This window comes from Theobroma cacao, chromosome 10, assembly GCF_000208745.1.
Source record: "Theobroma cacao cultivar B97-61/B2 chromosome 10, Criollo_cocoa_genome_V2, whole genome shotgun sequence".
In the NCBI taxonomy this organism is placed as follows: Eukaryota; Viridiplantae; Streptophyta; class Magnoliopsida; order Malvales; family Malvaceae; genus Theobroma; species Theobroma cacao.
This window is the reverse complement of record NC_030859.1, coordinates 16680596-16691987: the sequence shown is the minus strand read 5'-3', so window position 1 is coordinate 16691987 and position 11392 is coordinate 16680596. Positions and strand designations below refer to the sequence as shown.

General features: G+C 30.6%; 1 protein-coding gene across 2 annotated transcripts; it reads right to left on the bottom strand.

The window, feature by feature from the left end:
* LOC108663559 lies at nucleotides 4792-11121 on the bottom strand. Of its 2 annotated transcripts, XM_018128596.1 has the most exons (9): nucleotides 10529-11121; nucleotides 9651-9821; nucleotides 9453-9524; nucleotides 9157-9261; nucleotides 8027-8149; nucleotides 7101-7238; nucleotides 6268-6501; nucleotides 5848-5941; nucleotides 5131-5201 (listed from the first exon to the last, which is right to left on the bottom strand). In XM_018128596.1, exons 1-8 carry the CDS (start codon nucleotides 11009-11011, stop codon nucleotides 5876-5878), a joined length of 1392 nt encoding a protein of 463 aa, XP_017984085.1. In that variant the 5' UTR covers nucleotides 11012-11121; the 3' UTR covers nucleotides 5131-5201; nucleotides 5848-5875. The 2 variants fall into 2 exon arrangements, with proteins under 2 accessions (XP_017984083.1, XP_017984085.1); XM_018128594.1 differs by lacking the exon at nucleotides 5848-5941 and having other exon boundaries at nucleotides 4792-5201; nucleotides 10529-11120.

Here is an 11392-nt window from a genome sequence, read left to right as displayed (position 1 = left end):
AAAACCAATAAAGATTCATTAGGCAACATTGAGAGATACAAGGCTAGACTTGTTGCCAAAGGATTCTCACAAAAGGAAGGAATTTATTATCGATAGACATTCTCTCCTGTTTCGAAAAATGATTCTTTTCGTATCATTATGGCACTAATTGCTCATTTTGACTTAGATTTACATCAGATGGATGCGAAAACGGCATTCCTTAGTGTAGATTGAGAGGAAGAGGTTTATATGAAACCACTTGAAAGGTTTATTTCGAATAGGTGAGCACTTGGTTTGCAAGCTTAAAAAGTCCATATATGGACTGAAATAAGCCTCCCGTCAGTGGTATTTAAAGTTCCACAACATTATTTCTTCATTTGGTTTTGTAGAGAACATTATGGATCAATGTATATACCACAAGGTTAGTGGGAGTAAGATCATCTTTCTAGTTCTATATGTAGATGATATTTTGCTTGTAACCAATGATATGGGATTGCTACATGAGGTAAAACAATTTCTCTCTCAACATTTTGACATGAAAGATATGGGCGAAGCGTTTTATGTCATTGACATCAAGATTCATAGAGACAGATCTCAAGGTGTCCTAGGTTTGTCTCAAAAAGCTTATATCAATAAGGTCTTAGTCTGATGAAAGATTGTTCACCTAGTGTTGCACCTATTGTGAAGGGTGACAAGTTCAATTTGAACCAATGCCCCAAAAATGAACTTAAGAGGGAACAAATGAAAAACATTCCATATGTTTCAGTTGTTAGAAGCTTAATGTATGCTCAAGTTTGTACTAAACCAAACATTGTATTTGCAGTTGGAATGTTGGGAATATATCAAAGTAATCCAAGCTTAGATTATTGGAGGGCTGCAAAAAAGGTCATGAGGTATCTTCAAGGGACTAAAGATTTCATGCTTACATATAGACGATCCAACATCTTGGAAGTTGTTGGATATTCGGATTTAGACTTTACTAGTTGTGTTGATTCTCGGAAGTCAACATCTAGATATATCTTCATGCTTGCTAGAGGAGCTATATCTTGGAGAAGTATAAAGCAATCTTTGGTTGCTACTTCTACCATGGAAGCTGAGTTTGTTTCTTGTTTTGAGGCCATATCACAGGGTATTTTGTTAAGGAGTTTCATTTCTGGGTTTCAAGTTGTTGAATCAATCTCTAAGCCATTTAAGTTGTATTGTGACAATTCTGCTGTTGTGTTCTTTGCTAAGAATAATAAGATTGGTAGTCGAAGTAAACAGATCGACATTAAGTACTTAGCCATCAGAGAGCACATTAAAGCAAATGAAGTGCTTATTGAACACATTTATACTGAGTTAATGATTGCAAATCCTTTGACGAAAGGCATGCCACCAAAGATGTTTAAGGATCATATAGCGAGAATGGGATTAATTTTCGATTTGTCACTTATTATTTGAGTTGAGATGCTAGCACATTTTTCTTCGTAATGAAACTCTGATTTTTATTTGTTTTCTCATTTATGATTGTATACATTTATGTTTGAGAACAACAAATATTTAAGGACCCAGAATAAACATTTGAGGTTTATTCATAAAGTGATATTACGAAGTTTATTCAGAAAAGAAAAAATTGCATTGTAATGCATGGAAGGTAATACTTATATATAAAAGGACTTACTGCCATGATTCACGTAATTCCATTTTTTTCGTTTAAGCATAAAGGGAATAAGCTTATTATGTTGCGAAAATAATTGTGTAATAAAAGCTTGGACCAAGTGGGAGAGTATTGAAATTTTTAATTTTGAAATTAAAAAAAAATTCACATTATCTTAAATGGTTTTAACTTTTAGTTTCCCTAATAAGTGATATGGTTTTAATGGGATTGTGATAACTACCCATTATCTGAATGGGATTATGATAATTTCCCATTATCTGAATGGGATTATGATAATTACCCATTATTTTTGAAATTCCCTAATTTTGATATAGCAGTATCTCCTTGATGGGAGGGATTCTACTTATAAAATAAACATATGAGTCCCTAACCCAAAGCAATTTTAAGAAAACAAAATATAGTATTATCATCACTGTAAAATTGCCATTTGGGTTAGAAGAACTCATTAGGAAAAGGCTGAAGAACTCTAAAGGTGAGCTTGTGAAAAAAAAGGCTTGGCGTTTGCTATAGTTAGAGGTTAGTATTGTGATTCTCATTAAAATTATTTATTTGGTGGGTTATTTAAGAAATGTGCACTATTGTTATCAAATAATTGTTGATATTTGCTTATATTTATTTATTTCTACTTTCACTATTATTTATTATTCATGTATATATGTACATACATGTGCATGTGAATATATTTAACATAATAAACGTACTGTAAGTGAAAATTAATCATTTCATTTATATTCTTGAGTAAAAAATATTTAACCATTTACAAATTTTAATTTATAAGTGAATAATAATAAAGATAAAAATAATTATAGTGAAAATTAGTTATTTAAAAATCTTAACATAAATTTATAAGAATGAACGTAAAAAATAATAAAGTTAAAATAAGTATTTTTGAAATATTGACATAAATGAGTGAAAGTTACTGTAAAAAATCAATATAAATAAAATAAACATATTGTAAGTGAAAATTAATCATTTTCATTTATATTCACAAGTAAAAAATATTTAACCTTTTAAAATTTTTTAACTTATATGTGAATAATAATAAAGACAAAGATAATTATAGTAAAAATAAATCATTTCAAAATCTTGCTATAAATTTATAAGAATGGACGTAAAAAAATAATAAAGATAAAATAAGTTTTGTTAAAATATTGATATAAATGAGTGGTAGTTACAGTAAAAAATCAATCTAAACAAAATAAATATACTTTAAGCAAAAATTAATCATTTTCATTTATATTATTCAATAAAAAATATTTAAACATTTACAAATTTTAACTTATATGTGAATAATAATAAAGATAAAAATAATTATAGTGAAAATCAAATATTTATAAATCTTGACATATATTTATAAGAATAAACGTAAAAATTAATAAAGTTAAAATAAGTATTGTTAAAATATTGACGTAAATGAGTGAGAGTTACTATAAAAAATCAATTCAGACAAAATAAACATAATTTTTGTGAAAATTAATTATTTACATTTATATTTTTGAGCTAAAAATATTTACATATTTACAAATTGTAATTTATAAAAGAATAATAATAAGGACAAAAATCATTATAATGAAAATAAGTCATTTAAAAATCTTGACGATAAATTTATAAAAATTAAATAAAAAAATCATTAAATTAAAATAAGTATTATTAAAATATTAACGTAAATGAGTGAGAGTCAATGTAAAAAGTCAATTTAGACAAAATAAACATAATTTTTTTTGAAAATGAATCATTTACATGTATATTTTTAGCTAAATTTATTTAATTATTTACAAATTTTAATTTATAAAAAATAAAGATAAAACTAATTAAAAATAATGAAAATTAGCCATTTAAAAATCTTTACGTATCCATACAAAAAAAATATTGATATAAATTTATCAAAATAAACTTAAAAAATCATAAACTTGAAACAAATATTGTCAAAATATTAACCTAAATAAATGAGAGTTATTGTAAAACGTCAATTTATACAAAATAAATATACTTTAAGTAAATATTAATAATTTACATTTATATTCTTGAGTAAAAAGTATTTAACTATTTACAAATTTTAATTTTTAAAAGAATAATAATTAAGATAAATATAATTATAGTGAAAATTAACTATTTAAAAATCTTGACTTAAATTTATGAGAATGAACGAAAAAAATCATAAAGTTTTTATTTTTTTCATCTTTTAAAGATTGCTACCTATCCATGAAGGATAAAATAGAGAAAATCATAAAGTTGAAATAAGCATTCTTAAAATATTGACATAATTGTGAAAAAATTACTGTAACATCTCAATATAAACAAAGTAAACATACTTTTAGTGAAAAATAATAATAAAAATGCTTAGTGAAAATTAGCCTTAAAAATCTTGACATTATTGTTCATTTTTTATATTAACTTTAAATGTTAATGATCCTTGTAATTATATGATTAGAATGTTAATATTAAATGTTGTTATATTTTTTATCTTTAAATTATAGCATTATATTTAAATATTTATTATGAGTTTAACCGAATTAAATTAGTTAGATATGATGTTATATTAAAAAGAATAATATTCTTACTTTTTACAGTAAAAAATAGAATAAAGATAAAAATTAAATAACATTTAACTTAAAACGGATAACCTTAATTAAATTGTTTAACAGATTTTTATTATTTTTTTAAATTATATAATGTGACTTTCCAGTAAACCTATAAAAAAAAGGAAATGCTTTCATTTTTTTTCAAATTACATATCTGCCATTTTGAAATGCATAGCACTAATTTTTCTTACATAATATCTAAAAAAGTATTTAAATTATTTAAAGAAATTCAAATAAACCATTTCATTTGCTAGCTTGAAGAAATTTTTATTTTCCTTTCAAAAATTTAATTTTGCGTTTCTATAATTTCATAAAATTAGATAGAAAAATAATTTATACACTCAGTTCATAAATAAACACATAAAACAATAATTTACCCTTTACTTTTCAAAATCATATTTTTCTTATAGACATCTCAACTCTCCACAGCAATTTTTCGCAACAATGCCGAACACTCAAATATCTCGAACCACAATTTTCCATGACAATTTTTTGATCTGAGCTTTTTTTTACCTCAAAGCAACGCCAAATTACACCTGAGTTCTCTATCGATGCATGAAAAATAAAATCACATGATATAAAATTTAAATTACAGAAGCAAAAGGCAAAAATGAAGCTGCAAGGCATCCACCATTGCATAGTAGCAAACTGCCAGATTCTAATCTGTTTCTAAGAAACACATGATCAAACAACAAACTCTGTTGTTTGGCCTGCAAATTATACTCATCCGGATCACACCTATTTCTCATGACCTGTGAATCGATGTTAACTTTCCCTATGTCTTTCTCAAAACCTTTGACATACTTCCTAATGTCTTGTTGAGGCTCACATATTTTACCTGGATTGGGAGAAAAGGAAAACTGGAACTTCTGACCCCATTCCCCATCGGTACTGTTCAGAATGAGTTGATCTCGAGTCTGCTCCATGCTACCAATACTGGCTGTTAAATCCAAAGGATCATGGCTGTATGTGAATTGACATTCCTGCAAACATGGAGAGATTTTTTTTTTAGACAATATGGATAACATTTCAATCATGCATGATTTTATACAAAACTACATGATTTCTATAATTGTTGTACTCAAGTACATTCCTATGTCCATATTTTCTTCTCCTTAATTTAGGCCTCAAGAAGGGTTAAACATTAGCCAGTGAAAAGGAAGCAAAAATAACGTGGGAATCGGGGAATCATGTTGTAAAACATTGTTCCTGTTTTTCTATAAACATTAATTCAATAAAGGAAAAAACTACAAAACAAAAAACAAGAAGAATTTCTACCCATCCAAACAACCAAACTCTTAAATCGAGACTATCTAAGATATCCCAAAGAAAGAAAAAAGGATAAGATGTTGGACGATAGTGCAACAAAAGACTACTTGCTGAAGAACACACTTCATTTCTCAAAAAAAGTAATCCTAAATGCAATTTCAGTTATTTTTTAACAATATGATGCGGTCTACTTCAACTCACCCCAATCATAATACAAAAGCATATGGAAGGAAATTTTAGCTAGTCAATTGTAAAATACAGGATACTGAAGGTCCAGGTCAAAATGCAACTTGAAAAAATTTTTTTATATCAATTTCATTTAATTATTTAACATTGTCAAATATGAATCTCAACATAAACCTCAGCCCATAATGGTGGTGCTGACCCATTATAACAATTTATCTGACTCATGGGTTGCAGTTGATGTGTTGGTCCCCATGCAGGAACATATATCCTGTATGAGATAAAGGGAGATCAAATAAAAACACTCAAGGATGCCTCCTCTTGCACATAAATATCTCCCTTATGGGATACTGTAGCTTTCACACTAGTGATTTTCTCAAAAGGCCACATTAGATACAAGATAGCAGATATTTATCATAAAAAGTAAAAGAGGAAAGAAAAGAAGGGCTGGACAAATATGAGCTTTGACAAGCACAAGCCTCTAGTTATCACTAACTGGAATGTTATTTGATTTGCTGATCAGTCCAAACATCTGGTTTTAAAATATAATGTAAAGAAAAACATAGAAGCAAAACACCAATATATAAGAAACTTAACCTGTTTATCACGGAGATGATTCCTGAGGAAATTGGAGGCTGGAGTGCTTGAACTTGCATGCGCCAATGATATGTTATCACCATCTAGGCTGCCAACTCCAACTAATTTGAGTGGTGGATCTTCTAGTGATGAGAAGTCAGAGCCATCAAATGTTGATAGCGAGACACACTCATCAAAATAGGCAAGGGCATCTTCAGTTAGACATTTTGAGATCTTCCTTCTCTCAATACTAGACTGTCACCATATTTAGGTAGAATACATTAAGAGAGCATGCAAAGAAGCTAACTTAAAACACCAACATATATGCAAATTAACTTAAAACACCAACATATATGCAAATTAACTTAAAACACCAACATATATGCAAATTTCCAGTTTAAGGATCAAGGAAATACTGCAACTATTTTGTATGCATATCTTTTGTACACACTAATACCATGCAAGGACTCATCATTGAATCTTAAGAAGTCACATTTTAATAGGAATATAACATGAAGCATTGTTATTTCAAATTCCTAAATGATGCAATATGTGTGAACTGCAGTTGCTTCAACTAAAAATGAGATTTATACAGAAGAAAGTGTATTGTTATAGAAAAAGATGAAATGATTTCTCTACATTAAAGAACCCAACAAATTGAGAAAAGCAGATCTGAAATGAAAATAGAAATCTGGAAAATCCTTTTTTTCCAATATGACTGGTCCATTCAATACAACCCTCATCTGAACAATGATAGGCATGCATAAGCACACATATTGCCTTTGTATAACCAAAGTAAAAGAAAAGCGTGAAGGTGTGCCAGAAAATTTAGTCTGAAAACTGCATATGCCTACTTTTCTTCCTTGACAGGATTTCTTCGTGCTAGGAGTCTTTGGATCTGGAAGCACTTCCTTCAGGATCCTACTAAGTTCCATACCACGGTGTTCCTCTACAGCCAGGTCAGCTCGAAGTTGTCTGGCACGTTCTTGGGACTGCAAGTAAAATGAAAAAGGTGAATAAAAATTTTTACCGAGAAATGAAGACTAAGAGAGTTCCCAAGACATAACATTACACACACAGGAGCAATGTTGACTTATTCTATTATATTGAAACTTGGTAACAAGACAATTACTAATATCTTTTCCTATTAGATTAAGCAATTTATTTAGACATCTGAGAAATTACACTTATTCCAAAATCATGTCCTAAGCACTTGATAGTTCAAAATATGAAATATTTTAGTTATTTTCTATGTTTTAATCAAAGGCTACTACCATAGCCATAAAGAGATGCTCAATTTAGCATAGCATGTTGCTATAATTGCAAATGTAGAAAGATCAAACCTAACAAGGTTCTAGATATTGATTTTCGACAAGATCATAGACGTATCATACCCTTGTTGGATGTTTATACACTTCAACCTTTCTTCATTTTATCTTTCATTACATACTCCATATTCATTCTTACTCTGCTCACTCCATTCAATCCTTTCCTGCACCATATATTTATTAGCAATCACATTACTCCATTCAGTACAACCTCCCTCCCCTGCTCAAACACATCACTTGAACTCAAATATCGCCCACTCCTCTCTAACTGCTATTTAATAATATCCCATCATTCCTATTATAACAACAACAAAAATAACTAAACCAAGCAGAAAGAAGCTGAAAGGTGAATTCATTTTCAGACTTTACCTTAACGTGTGTGTGTGTGTGCAGCATAATGGAAAAATGTTTTTCAATCATAAGCAGAAGACACTTGCAGAAAGAAAAATTACCTGCTCCAGCTTTGTGGCATATTCTTGTTGTATGTCCGACACTGTACCCTGGTTCACCAAGCCAGGAGGGGTATCAGTCACATCAGTACTAGCAATTGCAGTGACATTACTCCTTCTGATTGCCTGAAATCAAAAGAAGCAATAGCAAATCAGCGACTGGCATAAAGTTCCACTTCTCTGCAAGGAAAACCTGAAGACTGCAGTCAGAGCTGTGAGCACAATGACTAATGCCACATTCAAGTATTTCAACAAGTAAACAAATTTTACAGGTAAGGTCAAAAGCTAAAATACAAAAACCTTACAATTCTATAAGTGCAAATAACCCGAATATATGCATGTACAAGTATGCATGTTGTATTGGAATAGGTCACCGATGTCATTAAAAATTAATGCTAGAAGCCAACAAGAGAATAGCTGTGTTTATCTATCCAATAAAAAACCAACTATATATAGAAAGAAATCAAAGTCTAAGTTTTACCACAAATTTAAGGTCAGTTTGGCATGCATTTTATTGTGTCCACATCTCTTCTAAATTTCACCATTGCATCTCATACAATAATGTCTGTTTCTGAGCTATGATTTGTATGTCTTATGTTACTAGTTTGTTAACTAGCAGGACAACAACAAGGATATTCCAGCAGCAATTATTTGCACCATTATTTAGATTCTGCAGAGACTGCTGATAAAAAAGTCAAATAATTATTAGCAACTCTCTCACTTCATATGATGACTTCAATAATATGTGATATCACATTCCCAAAATTAGGTCAAGGAGAAAACACACAATCTGTAACTAAAATTTTCTATCATGAAAGCAAAATAAATGCTCCAATTATCAGTAAACTATCACAATATTCTTCTCTAGAAGATCAACAAGCATACTGCAGAAACAAAACTATGAAGACAACGGTATTGTGGTGCTCATTATTAACCAAGTCTCTTTTTTGGCAATGCCACTAAGTTAAATTTTTAAAGAAATAACAGAAAATGCAGGATCATAAAAACACTGAGAACAAATCACACTTAATATTTATAAAAAGTAAGATGTCTTTTGACTTAATTGCACTCAACTTAACTCATGTAGAGACCCAAAGGGAAATATTGAATTGAAGAAGCCAAAATTAACTTACGCTCTCCAGCTCATTTTGGATGTCGGAAATTGCCCGTCTCACTTCTGATTTAACAGTTTTGTATATGTCACTAGCACCAGTATCATCTCCCACCAAATTATTCCCCTGGAATGAGGTCAAAATGAAGCATGAAACTAAAGTACATCAGAAGAGTTTGCATCTAATGTGTAAAACAATAAAATTGATCAACATTGACATTCAAAAGATAAACACTTAGGAAACTAGCATTTAGGTATCTAACCTGAGGTTAAACCATCCATTTAGTATAAACCAATTCAAATGACCCACAATCTCACCTCCATCAGTTCAGCTTCTGAAAAAGAACTCGTCGAGACCACATCATCCCATGTTGCAGTTCTTAAACGAGACTAAACAAAGAAAAAACATGAAATATTACCACATCATTACAAAGAAAATCCCTCCCTATTTGCAAGCATACCAAATCAATCTTTCAAAAACATTTTATTCTAAAAAGAGGTCCATTGAGCTAATACCAAACTTGTAGGAGAAGCATCCAAAGGATCAATAGGCTTCCGTTGACTTGACCGTGTCAAACTAGACCTGCTCCTCGCAAAGTTACCCTTTTGACCATTGCTCGATGTAGCACTTAAATTACCTTTATTCCTAGATTTCATCCATAAATTACCTTCTTGCTCCACCTCACTCTGCCCAAAATCAACAATTATCAATAAAAATGAACTTAAAAGAAAAATAAAAAATCAAGTCTCTTATGATATGTTTGGTTATTAGTTTCACCACTTGCTATTTTTACTTTCCGCTTCCTCAAAAGTTGCTAAAAATACTAGAAAAATTGATTAAAAATGAAGTAATGACTAAAATGTAACACCAATTCTAACATAATTGATCTATATAAAATAAAAATCATATATTTTATTTTCCCAAAAAAAATCAGATTTCTAATTTTTAATTCTTCAAAGGTATAACTTTCATATCCAAATGTGCTTCTTGCTTTTGGCTTTCAAGAAGCAAAATTCACTGCCATAACTTCAACTCCAATTTGTTCCTTGCTTTTGCTACTTACTCTTTTAACTTCTGGAAACGAAAGGCAAAATGCATCAATTTCAATTTATACAGAAAATATTCTACTTTAATGTATGTTACATTAGAACTAATTGCTGAAATATAATTTTTTGTTTTTACTAATTAGATTTCCATTTTATTTTAGGCTCCATTTGATCAATGCTTTTACTATTTTTTTTTCATAAAAAAAATAAAAAGTAAAAAATAAGCAAAATGCATCAACCAAAGCAAAGAAAAAATGTAAACAGCCAAATATTCATCATTCAAAACCAAAATACTTCCATTTGAAACTAAATTGAACAAAAACTCTGATAAAAAAAAATGGCAGAACCTCAGAAGAGGCCAAATGGCTCCTTGAAAGTGGAGTGCGGGAGACAGAGCGGACACGTCTCCTTGTATCCACAACGGACAAGCTCCGAGACAACTCCTTGCTATTCCCCGACGCCGACGCGTGTTTTCCACCAGGGCCAGTTCTGGAAACAGATCTGCCTCTCCTATTGCTATTCTCATCGGCGGCAACTGCTTTGTGTTTGGTTTTGGAAGTAATTTGGTCGGATTTAAGGACGGATTTGAACACAGTTTCGTTGTCGTCGTCGTCGTGATTGTTGTTGTTGTTGTCAAAGAGCGGGTTGTCTCTTTTTATGGAGAATTCGGAGAAGTCGGAATGTGAGGTTCTCGAAAAGGCGCTTACACTTCTGGATCTCCGAGGTGGAGCTGTTGCTGCTCTTTTCGAAGAGTCGGATGACGATGGCGTCGTCTTTCTCGTCGGGTTCCCTCTTCTTAGAGAGGATTCGAACGTCGATGATGCCGCCATTTTTCCTTCTCTAAGGTAGGAATGGGGGGAGACAGGGGAGCTGAAGAAAAGATTAAGGTCCAATAATAAAAAAATAGAAGAGACAACAAATAGAAACTAATTTCAATCCTTGCAGGTCCATTGGTCTTATCATCCTTTGTATTACACCATGTTTCGCTGGCGCTACTGTAATTTAAATTTAGTGGCACATGCTGACGCCTTGACGGCGATGCTTTTGTCCACGTCATCTTGGGATTGCTTGTGCTCAACTGTGTCAACTATTCCATGTTGATTTGGCAATTCAATCACCCAAACTTCAAATTTAATTATTTGCCAATTTCACTGTTTAATTTCTGTTTTTTTATTATGTACTAATCAGAAAAAATTTGACAATTTTAATCA

What these genes read in the sequence shown, in the direction of transcription:
- LOC108663559 (XM_018128594.1), bottom strand. Translation starts at nt 11,011, where the DNA reads ATGGCGGCATCATCGACGTTCGAATCCTCTCTAAGAAGAGGGAACCCG. An exon ending in AATCCTGTCAAGGAAGAAAA is followed by an intron (nt 6,502 to 7,100) that starts GTAGGCATATGC and finishes ATATGGTGACAG; the next exon opens with TCTAGTATTGAGAGAAGGAA. An exon ending in ATCATCTCCGTGATAAACAG is followed by an intron (nt 5,202 to 6,267) that starts GTTAAGTTTCTT and finishes CCATGTTTGCAG; the next exon opens with GAATGTCAATTCACATACAG.